Source organism: Oncorhynchus keta, chromosome 26, assembly GCF_023373465.1.
Source record: "Oncorhynchus keta strain PuntledgeMale-10-30-2019 chromosome 26, Oket_V2, whole genome shotgun sequence".
Lineage (NCBI taxonomy): Eukaryota > Metazoa > Chordata > Actinopteri > Salmoniformes > Salmonidae > Oncorhynchus > Oncorhynchus keta.
This window is the reverse complement of record NC_068446.1, coordinates 13,523,695-13,539,119: the sequence shown is the minus strand read 5'-3', so window position 1 is coordinate 13,539,119 and position 15,425 is coordinate 13,523,695. Positions and strand designations below refer to the sequence as shown.

Genomic DNA, 15,425 nt, shown 5'->3' with positions numbered 1-15,425 from the left:
TTTTTCCCTCGATCCTGACTATTCTCCCAGTCCCTGCCACTGAAAAACATCCCCACAACATGATGCTGCCACCACCATGCGTCACCGTAGGGATGGTGCCAAGTCTCCTCCAGAAGTGACGCTTGGCATTCAGGCCAAAGAGTTTAATTTTGGTTTCATTAGAGAGGTTCATCTTGTTTCTCATGGTCTGAGAGACCTTTAGGTGCCTTTTGGCAAACTCCAAGCAGGCTGTCATGTGCTTTTTACTAAGGACTGGCTTCCGTCTGACCACTCTACTATAAAGGCCTGATTGGTAGAGCGCTGCAGAGATTGTTGTCCTTCTGGAAGGTTTTCCCATCTCCACAGAGGAACTCTGGAGCTCTGTCAGAGTGACCATCGGGTTCTTGGTCACCTCCCTGACCAAGACCTTCTCCCCGATTGCTCAGTTTGGCTGGGCGGCCAGCTCTAGGAAGAGTCTTGGTGGTTCAAAAATCCTTCCATTTAAGAATCTTGGGGACCTTCAATGCTGCAGACATTATTTGTACTCTTCCCCAGATCTCTGCCTCGACACAATCCTGTCTCGGAGCTCTACTTGCAAATCCATGTAGGCTACTTAATAAGTTGGAGTTGCAAAACTGCAGTGTATTTTAACAAATGCTGTGACACGATACTAATGGATTATCAATCAATTTATTTGATGCGACTATACTCTATATACTCTGTTCTTTTCAGTTGTGCTTTTTGTCCTCAGAATGATTTTGATTCTTCAAAGGCTGTTTGTTTATTGTCATTAGCAATAAACTGACATGTTTTATCACACCATGTAGTAATGTTGGAACCAGTTAGAACTGCGACCTCTACTTCTCTATCTATTATTTGCACAACCATTATTTTGTGTCTTTAATTTGCGATGGAAAGCTTAAATATATTTTTTCATGCGATATTGTGTCTGCCCTACTCTTTCATAGCATAAAGACAAGCGCTTTTGTATACCAGCATTAGCCATCTAGCTTCTCACAGATTCAACTTGATTCACTAAAGCATTTAATTGCATGTGTTGCCGGGGTTTAAAAACGGTTGCAAAATATTTTGCTATGGTGTGCTCCACTGAACACAACTTGGGTGTCTTTCTTGTACAGTAATCTTGTTCCTAGACACTTCTTGTCTAAATGTGCGAAGAGTCTGGTGGACCAACGAGTCAAACTTGGCCTTCATTAGCCAATACAGAAAGACCAGGAGTTACTACCGGCGCGTTGGCTTAAATCAGCTTAAGGCCAACTTTGAATCGTTGATTTCCCAGGCTTACATGTGCTGTACACAATAGCCTGTGGACGAGGTTACTTGTAAAAGTAACTAGTTGATACTTTTAGTGGTTGAGGGCAATTTTTCCTCTTTGCCGTCTTTCACATTTATTTATTTGTATTTTTATTTCACCTTTATTTAACCAGGTAGATAGTTGAGAACAAGTTCTCATTTACAACTGCGACCTGGCCAAGATAAAACAAAGCAGTGCGACACAAACAACACAGAGTTACACATGGAATAAATAAACATACAGTCAATAATACAATAGAAAAAGTCTATATACAGTGTGTGCAAATGAGGTAGGATAAGGGAGGTAAGGAAATAAATAGGCCATAGTGGCGAAATAATTACAATATAGCAATTAAACACTAGAGTGATAGATGTGCAGAAGATGAATGTGCAAGTAGAGATACTGGGGTGCAAAGGAGCAAATAAATAAATAACAATATGGGGATGAGGTAGTTGGATGGGCTATTTACAGATGGGCTACGTACAGGTGCAGTGATCTGTGAGCTGCTCTGACAGCTGATGCTTAAAGTTAGTGAGGGAGATTTGAGTCTCCAGCTTCAGTGATTTTTGCAGTTCGTTCCAGTCATTGGCAGCAGAGAACTGGAAGGAAAGGCGGTCAAAGGAAGAATTGACTTTGGGGGTGACCAGTGAAATATACCTGCTTGGAGATGCTTAATGTGAGTCTGGAAGGAAAGTTTACAGTCTAACCAGACACCTAGGTATTTGTAGTTGTCCACATATTCTAAGTCAGAACCGTCCAGACTAGGGATGCTGGACGGGCAGGCAAGTGCGGGCAGCGATCGGAAGAGCATGCATTTAGTTATACTTGCATTTAAGAGCAGTTGGAGGCCACGGAAGGATAGTTGTATGGCATTGAAGCTCGTCTGGAGGTTAGTTAACACAGTGTCCAAAGAAGGGGCAGAAGTAGAGGTGGAGAGGTGGATCCGAGAATCACCAGCAGCAAGAGCCACATCATTGATGTATACAGAGAAAAGAGTCAGCCCGAGGATTGAACCCTGTGGCACCCACATAGAGATTGGCAGAGGTCCGGACAACAGGCCCTCCGATTTGACACTGTGAACACTTCTGAGAAGTAGTGGGTGAACCAGACGAGGCAGTCTTTTGAGAAACCAAGGCTATTGAGTCTGCTGATAAGAATGTGGTGATTAACAGATTTGAAAGACTTGGCCAGGTCGATGAATACAACTGCACAGTATTGTCTCTTATCGATGGCGGTTATGATATCATTTAGGACCTTGAGCATGGCTGAGGTGCACCCATGACCTGCTCGGAAACCAGATTGCATAGCAGAGAAGGTTCGATGGGATTCGAAATGGTTGGTGATCTGTTTGTTAACTTGACTTTCGTAGACCTTAGAAAGACAGGGTAGGATGGATATAGGTTTGTAGCAGTTTGGGTCTAGAGTGTCGCCCCCTTTGAAGAGGGGGATGACCGTGGCTGCTTTCCAATCTTTGGGAATGTCAGACGATACGAAAGAGAGGTTGAACAGGCTAGTAATAGGGGTTGCAACAATTTCGGCTGATCATTTTTAGAAAGAGAGGGTCCAGATTGTCAAGCCCCTGCTGATTTGTTGGGGTCTAGATTTTGCAGTTCTTTCAGAACATCAGCTATCTGTATTTGGGTGAAGGAGAAATGGGGGCGGCTTGGGCAAGTTGCTGTGGGGGGTGCAGAGCTGTTGACCGGGGTAGGGGTAGCCAGGTTGAAAGCATGGCCAGCTGTAGTAAAATGCTTATTGAAATTCTCAATTATCTTGGATTTATCAGTGGTGACAGTGTTTCCTGGTCTCAGTGTAGTGGGCAGCTGGGAGGAGGTGTTCTTATTCTCCATGGACTTTAGAGTGTCCCAGAACTTTTGGAGTTTGTGCTACAGGATGCAAATTTCTGTTTGAAAAAGCTAGCCTTTGCTTTCCTAACTGCCTGTGTATATTGGTCCCTAACTTCCCTGGAAGATGCATATCGCGGGGGCTATTCGATGCTAATGCAGAATAGCATGCTAAGAATTCACATATGGTGTCCAGGGCACATCTGGGGCTAGAAGGTGGTCTATAGCAGCAGCAATGGTGAGAGACTTGTTTCTGGAAAGGTGGATTTTTAAAAGTAGAATCTCAAATTGTTTGGGCACAGTCCTGGATAGTAAGACAGAACTCTGCAGTAGATTGCAACTTCGCCCCCTTTGGCAGGTCCATCTTGTCGGAAAATGTTATAGTTAGGGATGAAAATGCCAGGGGTTTTGGTGGTCTTCCTAAGCCAGGATTCAGACATGGCTAGGACATCCGGGTTGGCAGAGTGTGCCAAAGAAGTGAATAAAACAATCCTAGGGAGGAGGCTTCTAATGTTAACATGCATGAAACCAAGGCTTTTAAGGATACAGAAGTCAACCAATGAGAGTTCCTGTGGAATGGGAGTGGAGCTAGGCACTGCAGGGCCTGGATTAAACTCTACATCACCAGAGGAACAGAGGAGTATGATAAGGGTACGGCTAAAGGCTATAATAACTGGTCGGCTAGTACTTTCGGAACAGAGAGTTAAAGGAGCAGGTTTCTGGGCACGGTAGAATAGATTCAAGGCATAATGTACAGACAAACGTATGGTAGAATGTGAATCCAGTGGAGGAGGTAAACCTAGGCATTGAGTGACAATGAGAGAGATATTGTCTCTAGAAACATCATTTAAACCAGGTGAGGTCACCACGGGTGTGGGAGGTGGAACTAAAGGGTTATTTATCTAAGGTACAATGGGGGATAGTCAGCCACCAATTGTGCAAGTTCTCCCACTTAAAAAGATGAGAGAGGGCTGTAATTTTCATCATAGGTACACTTCAACTATGACAGACAAAATTAGAAAAAAAATCTAGAAAATCACATTGTAGGATTTTTAATGAATTTATTTGCAAATTATGGTGGAAAATAAGTATTTGGTCACCTACAAACAAACAAGATTTCTGGCTCTCACAGACCTGTAACTTCTTCTTTAAGAGGCTCCTCTGTCCTCCACTTGTTACCTGTATTAATGGCACCTGTTTGAACTTGTTATCAGTATAAAAGACACCAAGGAGACTTTTGTTTCGAAATCTCCTAGGCAAGTCTTACTTTCAAGTAATTATCATACCGTTAAATAATGTTATTCCAGCCTGAGATTTTCTCTGCGTAATAACAAAATGTTTTAACTTTATTCCTATGCAATTACCGGAATAAAGTTATATGTAACAACGTACAGTAGGCCTACAACGTAACTACACAGCTATAGAGCATTACACGACTTTGTCGTGTTTATTTTGTACCGTTTTTTGTACAGTATTTTGTACAGTTATGTACAAAATCATGATGTTTTTTTAAAGTTACATGTTTAGGTTAAATGTCTAACTCAGGAGAAACAAGAACAACACTACTCTTCTCTATCGTTCTCTTATGTCCTTCCTCTCGCTCTGTCAACTAGCACCCAGGGTCTGTGAAAATACACACATTTCAAAGCGGAAAATGATTCCTGTACCTCAGGCATATCAGCATTTGTTAGCAATTTGGGAGATATGTTTGTTCACCACTCTCCACAGATGCAAGTTGAGTTTCCAAGTTCCGAAAAGGGATGGAAGGAGCGAGCCAAGCATGATGCCGTAGGGCTTCTTGTTCTCTGCCAACCAGAGTCCAGGCTTGATTTGAAAATAGCCCATTATGTAAAAACCAAGTAAACGTTTGGAGATTAGTGCATTTAACATCACTCTGAGTGTTTAAGCTTTTTGGCAGATGAGCCAAAGAAAGAAAGCAGGCTAACAGGTATCCTCAAACAACCGATATTGTGAGAGCAACTCAACAACCTCACACCCCCTGTCCTGATTTTACGATACATTTACGCCAACTGCGGTGTCGCTGTTGGGTGTGTTGAACTTTCTTTTATGTGAGGTGAGGTGTACCTCTTTAAAAATGGTCCTCATCCCTGATTTGAGGCTGGATCCCTATTCTCTACATAATTCACTACTTTTAACCAGAGTGCTATGGGCCCTGGTCAAAAGTAGTACACTACATAGGGAATAGGGTGCCATTTGGGACACATTCCCTATCTAACAGCTTGTTCTACAACAATAGCTTGTTTTCCTATGAACCCACTATCAAGCATTGCACCTCTCAGGAGGTAGTTTGGACTTGGCAGAATGTGTATTATTCACTTGTTTGGACTCCTCAATGTCCAATGATGTGCAAACCAAACCCTTAAACCATTCCCTTCAACTGTGTAAACTTGATTGAATTACTTCTCTTCTTAATCATCCTGTCATCACAGTTTTAATTTGTTCATTTTTAATAGGGTTATTGCTTAATCTCATGATTTGCAATATCGTCCAACACTTTGTAAAATGGCAGGCTGAGACGACAGTGAATGATGATGTTGGCGGTAGAGCTGCCTAGGAGCAACAGAACAGGAGATGGATGTGCTCTTCTGAGAGAGGGTGTCACGCCCTGACCTTAGAGAGCTGTTTTATTTCTCTATTTGGTTAGGTCAGGGTGTGATTTGGGGTGGGCATTCTATGTTGCCTATTTCTTTGTTTTGGCCGAGTATGGTTCCCAATCAGAGGCATCTGTCTATCGTTGTCTCTGATTGGGAATCATACTTAGGCAGCCTTTTTCCCACATGTGTCTGTGGGTAGTTATTTTCTGTTTTGTCTCCGTTACCTGACAGAGCTGTTCGCTTTCGTTTTGTTACTTTGTTCGAGTGTTTTTTGTTAATAAAATAATCATGAACACTTTTCACACTATGCTTTGGTTCACTCCTTCTGAAGACAGGCGTTACAAAGCGTGCTGGTAGTGTTAGTGGAAATTATGAGGGTGGTGGTTAATATGGATTCTTGTTTATGTCACACTCTATGACTAACACTACCCAATCAAACCACCTGTTTTCACACTGTGTTTTCCACATAGAAATAACATTTCTACAACGAACATTCCCATTCAAGTCATTGTTCTGTGATGGATGGGCCCATGGCAAGCTATTATATTTCTATGGTTTTCCCTTGGATAGGAGGGCTTGTCCAGCGATATCTAACTGAACACTTATTACCCTGGGGCTTAACTCGTTACTTAACTCTTGTGTTTCAGAGAAAGACCTGGATAGTTTTTTCTCCGTGGGACGATTATTTCACTCAGGTAGTATAGATTAAGGTTTAGAGTTAAGCCAACCCTGCCACATATAAACCCGGCATCCATGTTGGGAGGTTTTGTCAATCTTAGGAACTCATATGCATTTTCAAAAGCCTGGCTTTCTCATAGTACTCACTTAGGTGTGCTTACATTTGATTAACAAACATCTAGAATTGAGTGCAACTGCTGTAAATAGTGTATCTGGCATATCAGATGATAATAATGGTATTATTATTATTGAAACTACCGGTATATATTTAATTTATTGAAATCCATCACCTCCCAACATTTTATAACATTTCCAAACTGCCACCAGTTCAATCTTCTATGGTATGTCCACATTTTGAAATACAGTATATCTTTCAAAGAAAATTATCTTCTATCTAGATGTATGCACACATGACTGTAAGTCGCTTTGGATAAAAGCGTCTGCTAAATGGCATATATTATATTATATTATGTGTTAATTTTATAGGAAAAGAATGGCTGGAAATGTACAATTTCATTCAGTATCTCTTTTGGATGTGTATGTAAGACTTCACCTTTAATGTTTTAATGATTCACTGTACATTGAGAACCAGCCTTCTTTTGAATTTCATAACCAATTGTGGATCATTCAACCTCATTAATGACCTTGACATAGGAAATGAAAACGTGCCATAGAAACACCCATAGTCGACCAAAATCCACCCTGCAGTTAAGAGATATATCTTTGTAAGAGCAGGACCCATGAGCTCCCCTGATTTCCAGACCCCGGAATCTAGAGCCCAGAGGTAGCTGGCTAGAGGCTTGCTGCTTTCCATCAGGAAACTGCTGCTAGAACAAATCTCACTCTCTGCCCAGCAACATTAAGAAGCACCTATTTATCTCCTCCCCAACTAACCCACCACACTTCACAACAAACCTCTCAATCCCATCAGCACTCAATGAACCTGTCACCACAGCACTCTTCCCACACACACACATTACACACACACACTAGAGGTCGACCGATAATGATTTTTCAACGCCGATACCGATTATTGGAGGACTGAAAAGCCGATACCGATTAAATCAGACGATTTTTAAAATGTATTTGTAATATTGACAATTACAACAATACTGAATGAACACTTATTTTAACTTAATATAATACATCAATAAAATCAATTTAGCCTCAAATAAATAATGAAACATGTTCAATTTGGTTTAAATAATGCAAAAACAAAGTGTTGGAGAAGAAAGTAAGAGTGCAATATGTGCCATGTAAGAAAGCTAACGTTTAAGTTCCTTGCTCAGAACATGAGAACATATGAGTCTTCAGTTTTCCCAGGTAAGAAGTTTTAGGTTGTAGTTATTATAGGAATATTTCTCTCTATACCATTTGTATTTCATATGCCTTTGTGTGTTCTTATAGGCGCTTTAGTATTGCCAGTGTAACAGTATAACTTCCGTACCTCTACCTGGGCTCGAACCAGGAACACAACGACAACAGCCACCCTCGCAGCAGCGTTACCCATGCAGAGCAAGAGGGACAAATACTCAGTCTCAGAGCGAGTGACATTTGAAACTCTATTAGTGCGCACCCCGCTAACTAGCTAGCCATTTCACATCACATCGTTACACCAGCCTAATCTCGGGAGTTGATAGGCTTGAAGTCATAAACAGCAGCGCTGCTGGCAAAATGCATGAAAGTGCTGTTTGAATAAATGCTTATGAGCCTGCTGGTGCCTACCATCACTCAGTCAGACTGCTCTATCAAATCAGACTTAATTATAATATAATATAATAACACACAGAAATACGAGCCTTAGAAATACCAGAAATTTAATAATATCAGAAATACCTCCTTAGTACGAGCATTAATATGGTCAAATCCGGAAACTATCATCTCGAAAACAAGACGTTTATTCTTTCAGTGAAATACGGAACAGATGTTTATTTTACATTCCTGTTACATTGCACAACCTTCAATGTTATGTCATAATTACGTAAAATTCTGGCAAATTGTTGCATATACCCTGACTCTGCGTGCAATGAACGCAAGAGAAGTGACAATTTCACCTGGTTAATATTGCCTGCTAACCTGGATTTCCTTTAGCTAAATATGCAGGTTTAAAAATATATACTTCTGTGTATTGATTTTTAAGAAAGACTTTAACCTCCCCACGTCTACCTTTGACTCATTCCTCTCTGCCTCCTTCTTTCCACTCCTCTCCTCTTTTGACCTCACCCTCTCACCTTCCCCGCCTACTCACAAGGCAGGCAATACGCTCTACCTCATCTTTACTAGGTGCTGTTCTTCCACTAACCTCATTGCAACTCCCCTCCAAGTCTCCGACCACTACCTTGTATCCTTTTCCCTCTCGCTCTCATCCAACACTTCCCACACTGCCCCTACTCGGATGGTATCGCGCCGTCCCAACCTTCGCTCTCTCTCCGCCGCTACTCTCTCCTCTTCCATCCTATCATCTCTTCCCTCTGCTCAAACCTTCTCCAACCTATCTCCTGATTCTGCCTCCTCAACCCTCCTCTCCTGCCTTTCTGCATCCTTTGACTCTCTATGTCCCCTATCCTCCAGGCCGGCTCGGTCCTCCCCTCCCGCTCCGTGGCTCGACGACTCATTGCGAGCTCACAGAACAAGGCTCCGGGCAGCCGAGCGGAAATGGAGTAAAACTCGCCTCCCTGCGGACCTGGCATCCTTTCACTCCCTTCTCTCTACATTTTCCTCCTCTGTCTCTGCTGCTAAAGCCACTTTCTACCACTCTAAATTCCAAACATCTGCCTCTAACCCTAGGAAGCTCTTTGCCACCTTCTCCTCCCTCCTGAATCCTCCTCCCCCCCCCCCTCCTCCCTCTCTGCAGATGACTTCGTCAACCATTTTGAAAAGAAGGTCGACGACATCCGATCCTCGTTTGCTAAGTCAAATGACACCGCTGGTTCTGCTCACACTGCCCTACCCTGTGCTCTGACCTCTTTCTCCCCTCTCTCTCCAGATGAAATCTCGCGTCTTGTTACGGCTGGCCGCCCAACAACCTGCCCGCTTGACCCTATCCCCTCCTCTCTTCTCCAGACCATTTCCGGAGACCTTCTTCCTTACCTCACCTCGCTCATCAACTCATCCCTGACCACTGGCTACGTCCCTTCCGTCTTCAAGAGAGCGAGAGTTGCACCCCTTCTGAAAAAACCTACACTCGATCCCTCCGATGTCATCAATTACAGACCAGTATCCCTTCTTTCTTTTCTCTCCAAAACTCCTTGGCCAGCTCTCCCGCTATCTCTCTCAGAATGACCTTCTTGATCCAAATCAGTCAGGTTTCAAGACTAGTCATTCAACTGAGACTGCTCTTCTCTGTATCATGGAGGCGCTCCGCACTGCTAAAGCTAACTCTCTCTCCTCTGCTCTCATCCTTCTAGACCTATCGGCTGCCTTCGATACTGTGAACCATCAGATCCTCCTCTCCACCCTCTCCGAGTTGGGCATCTCCGGCGCGGCCCACGCTTGGATTGCGTCCTACCTGACAGGTCGCTCCTACCAGGTGGCGTGGCGAGAATCTGTCTCCTCACCACGCGCTCTCACCACTGGTGTCCCCCAGGGCTCGGTTCTAGGCCCTCTCCTATTCTCGCTATACACCAAGTCACTTGGCTCTGTCATAACCTCACATGGTCTCTCCTATCATTGCTATGCAGACGACACACAATTAATCTTCTCCTTTCCCCCTTCTGATGACCAGGTGGCGAATCACATCTCTGCATGTCTGGCAGACATATCAGTGTGGATGACGGATCACCACCTCAAGCTGAACCTCGGCAAGACGGAGCTGCTCTTCCTCCCGGGGAAGGACTGCCCGTTCCATGATCTCGCCATCACGGTTGACAACTCCATTGTGTCCTCCTCCCAGAGCGCTAAGAACCTTGGCGTGATCAACTAACATCAAGGCGGTGGCCCGTTCCTGTAGGTTCATGCTCTACAACATCCGCAGAGTACGACCCTGCCTCACACAGGAAGCGGCGCAGGTCCTAATCCAGGCACTTGTCATCTCCCGTCTGGATTACTGCAACTCGCTGTTGGCTGGGCTCCCTGCCTGTGCCATTAAACCCCTACAACTCATCCAGAACGCTGCAGCCCGTCTGGTGTTCAACCTTCCCAAGTTCTCTCACGTCACCCTGCTCCTCCGCTCTCTCCACTGGCTTCCAGTTGAAGCTCGCATCCGCTACAAGACCATGGTGCTTGCCTACGGAGCTGTGAGGGGAACGGCACCTCAGTACCTCCAGGCTCTGATCAGGCCCTACACCCAAACAAGGGCACTGCGTTCATCCACCTCTGGCCTGCTCGCCTCCCTACCACTGAGGAAGTACAGTTCCCGCTCAGCCCAGTCAAAACTGTTCGCTGCTCTGGCCCCCCAATGGTGGAACAAACTCCCCCACGACGCCAGGACAGCGGAGTCAATCACCACCTTCCGGAGACACCTGAAACCCCACCTCTTTAAGGAATACCTAGGATAGGATAAAGTAATCCTTCTCACCCCCCTTAAAAGATTTAGATGCACTATTGTAAAGTGGCTGTTCCACTGGATGTCATAAGGTGAATGCACCAATTTGTAAGTCGCTCTGGATAAGAGCGTCTGCTAAATGACTTAAATGTAATGTAATGTAATGTGTTTATGGTTAGGTACACGTTGGAGCAACGACAGTCCTTTTTCGCGAATGCGCACGGAATCGATTATATGCAACGCAGGACACGCTAGATAAACTAGTAATATCATCAACCATGTGTAGTTATAACAAATTATTATGTTTGAATAAGTTTAATGCTAGCTAGCAACTTACCTTGGCTTCTTACTGCATTCGCGTAACAGGCGCCCACCTCGTGAGGCAGGTGATTAGAGCGTTGGACTAGTTAACTGTAAGGTTGCAAGATTGAGTCCCTGAACTGACAAGTTAAAAATCTGTCATTCTGCCCCGAACAATGCAGTTAACCCACTGTTCCTAGGCAGTCATTGAAAATAAGAATGTGTTCTTAACTGACTTGCGTAGTAAATAAAGATGAAATAAGTGTAAAAAAAAATGTTTTCTTAAAAACGGCAAAATCGGCATCCAAAATTACCGATTTCTGATTATTATGAAAACTTGAAATCGGCCCCCATTTTTGATTAATAGGTCGACCTCTAACACACACTCCACCACACACTGTGGTCTAGTCTCCCACAGCCAGATGGTATTAGATCAAGTTACAGCTTTATCTTCAGTGTTCTTGAAGATCTCCAAGATCTCTTCTCTTTTTATTTGTGCTTCATTTCCTTTTAAGCAGCAGGGTGCACGGAGTTATTTGCTTTAGCAGGCAGATAGCAGCACCATGAAAGAGCTGGATAACTTGAGTAACTAATGAGAGGCCTTAGATCTGGCTACTCCAGTGTCAATTTAATTGAACTCTGCCGGGCAAATGTCAAAGATCTGTACCTTTTTTTTTGTTGGCTGAATGTACTGGTTTTGAAAGTGGGTGAACAGTGCTCTGCTGCTTTTCAAATACAAGTGTGACCTCTGTTTACCTTTGTTTTAACAGGAAATGTTGGATTCAAAACTATCATTTGTTTTCTTGTTTTTAACAATGGTATTTTAAATGAAGAAAGCTAAGATTGAGATTAAGTTGTCCTGAACTCAGTAAATCAGTTCAACTAAACCACATCATTTGTCTAGACACATTTGCCAGCCAGACCATTGAAAAGAGCAAAATATGATGTTTTTTGTGTTACTGTTCCACTCCCATAAGAACATGAAGTCATGTACCAGGCCTGAAAATAAAGGGCAGAGAGGACACAGTCATTACCAGTTTAAAGAACAGCTCCAGTGACCTCTGATGATGAATATAATATGATGATTGCAGACAGACATGTTTTTATGAAGTTGAAAATGTACCCATGTCGTAAGAGTTGTGTCCATGTCATAAGTAGAAATAGCTACTGCCTCATGATCCATGACGTTTCCTATGACCCAGGCTCCAACAGAAACTTACCAAAAATATAATTCTCTCATTGCTTTCCACTAGTTGTTCTTTTAAGCTTCATGGCACCTTGTCTATAGATGATCCACAGCTAAATTAATATGAAAGAAAATAAACATTGATTACTACACTTTTTGTTTTAGTTTGTATTCATCTGTTTTGCAATGTTTTGTTCCTTGTTCTCTAGCCATCAACATTTACTTAATCTCACTCTGTCGCTCTCTCTCTCTTTCTCGCTCTAGTGTATGACAAACAGGGATTCTTGCTGAAGTTGGATGGTAATCTGTAAGTATTCCCTTAATACATTCTCTTTTCCAGTGTGTTGTGTTTTACCCCTTCACCTTGCTTTATGTGTTTTGACTACATGACGTTCATGTACACTGCTCAAAAAAATAAAGAGAACACTAAAATAACACATACTTTTTTCTTTACAAATTTCAATGTGCTGACAACAAAATCACACAAAAATTATCAATGGAAATCAAATGTATCAACCCATGGAGGTCTGGATTTGGAGTCGCACTCAAAATTAAAGTGGAAAACCACACTACAGGCTGATCCAACTTTGATGTAATGTCCTTAAAACAAAAAGTCAAAATGAGGCTCAGTAGTGCGTGTGGCCTCCACGTGCCTGTATGACATCCCTACAACGCCTGGGCATGCTCCTGATGAGGTGGCGGATGGTCTCCTGAGAGATCTCCTCCCAGACCTGCATCCTCCAACTCCTGGACAGTCTGTGGTGCAACGTGGCGTTGGTGGATGGAGCGAGACATGATGTCCCAGATGTCATCAATTGGATTCAGGTCTGGGGAATGGGCGGGCCAGTCCATAGCATCAATGCCTTCCTCTTGCAGGAACTGCTGACACACTCCAGCCACATGAGGTCTAGCATTGTCTGGCATTTGGAGGAACCCAGGGCCAACCGCACCAGCATATGGTCTCACAAGGGGTCTGAGGATCTCATCACGGTACCTAATGGCAGTCAGGCTACCTCTGGCGAGCTGTGCGGCCCCCCAAAGAAATGGCACCCCACACCATGACTGACCCACCGCCAAACTGGTCATGCTGGAGGATGTTGCAGGCAGCAGAACTGTCTCCACGGTGTCTCCAGACTCTGTCACGTCTGTCACATGTGCTCAGTGTGAACCTGCTTTCATCTGTGAAGAGCACAGGGCACCAGTGGCGAATTTGCCAATCTTAGTGTTGTCTGGCAAATGCCAAACGTCCTGCACGGTGTTGGGCTGTAAGCACAACCCCCACCTGTGGACGTCGGGCCCTCATACCACCCTCATGGAGTCTGTTTCTGTCCGTTTGAGCAGACACATGCACATTTGTGGCCTGCTGGAGGTCATTTTGCAGGGCTCTGGCAGTGCTCCTCCTGCTCCTCCTTGCACAAATGCAGAAGTAGCGGTCCTGCTGCTGGGTTGTTGTCCTCCTACGGGCCCCTCCACGTCACCTGATGTACTGGCCTGTTTCCTGGTAGCGCCTCCATGCTCTGACACTACGCTGACAGACACAGCAAACCTTCTTGCCACAGCTCGCATTGATGCCCCATCCTGGATGACCTGCACTACCTGAGCCACTTGTGTGGGTTGTAGACTCAGTCTCATGCTACCACTAGAGTGAAAGCACCGCCATCATTCAAAAGTGACCAAAACATCAGCCAGGAAGCATAGGAATTGAGAAGTGGTCTGTGGTCACCACCTGCAGAACCACTCCTTTATTGGGGGTGTCTTGCTAATTGCCTATAATTTCCACCTGTTGTCTATCCCATTTGCACAACAGCATGTGAAATGTATTGTCAATCAGTGTTGCTTCCTAAGTGGACAGTTTGATTTCACAGAAGTGTGATTGACTTGGAGTTACATTGTGTTATAGGCAATTAGCAAGACACCCCCAATAAAGGAGTGGTTCTGCAGGTGGTGACCACAGACCACTTCTCAGTCCCTATGCTTCCTGGCTGATGTTTTGGTCACTTTTGAATGATGGCGGTGCTTTCACTCTAGTGTTCCCTTTATTTTTTTGAGCAGTGTATGTTTTCGTTAGCCTCGACAGTCATCAAACTCTTAAGGAGCCGAAGCAGTAACAGTCTTATCACAAGTATTCCGAGTTACTTCACAAGATAATTATTTTAGTGTGTTTTAGTGTGTGTTTGTTAACGATTAAATCGATTAGTTATACGTACGAGCATGATACTAGCAACATCAAGGTTGTGGCTTCCCTTCTCACAGGGGGGTCGTTCATTTCATTTCAGCAAGTCATGACACCCAGATTTGTCTGAAATCGTTTCTGTAGTTAGAAAAAAATTAAGCATTCCGGAATCATTATTTTGTTGAAATATTATTTGATCTCTGAGAAGTTAAGCTAATTGATTTCACCCATTTGAATTTATAGGATTCATATAATATTCAAGAATTATAGTACCTAGCAGAATTTCCAAAGAAATGGTCCAGGTACTTGCATTGATTTGTGACACAGGTGCAAAAAAAAGTTAGCATTTGAAACAGTTGCCAGGTAAACAAACCAAAGCTTGGGTTGCCGTCATACCAGCTCCCCAGCAGACTGCCGGCGCAGAGAAGTACGAGATTGAGCTCAACTTTCTAGAGTTTTCTAATTTAGTTAACACTATCAACGTTTTGCTTTACCATGGGATTTGTGCTCAAATCAACACAATATTAGCCAATTTCAATGTAACATACCGAAACAAAACAACTATGCAAGACTTAGTATGCAAAACTAACTGCAATCGATTTTATTGTAGGCTGAGTGCATTGGAGTAGGATTCAATTGCATTGACAGGCACGACTCAGCCCACACTCTACATAGACCGGTATGCCATAACCAGTCAGAGCTAAAGTAGGCCTAATATGCAAATATGCATTACTATATATGGATCTGTGCCACTCACTTTCAACTGTTTTGTGTTTACAGCATGAACGGTCACGAGTAGATGTGCTTGTTTTGAGATCAAAGCGAGAGCTGCATATAGCCAGCCACCTGTGCACA

The 15,425-nt window shown here is 43.6% G+C and overlaps 1 protein-coding gene across 3 annotated transcripts in view; it reads left to right on the top strand.

Moving 5' to 3' along the window:
• LOC118371481 (CMP-N-acetylneuraminate-beta-1,4-galactoside alpha-2,3-sialyltransferase-like) overlaps positions 1–15,425 on the top strand; it is a 101,739-nt gene that overhangs the window by 6,418 nt on the left and 79,896 nt on the right. For all 3 annotated transcript variants that reach the window (XM_035756938.2, XM_035756937.2, XM_052480280.1), the window contains exon 3: positions 12,662–12,704. In XM_035756938.2, the coding sequence (XP_035612831.1) occupies positions 12,662–12,704 (43 nt within the window). The remainder of the gene's footprint in view (positions 1–12,661; positions 12,705–15,425) is intronic.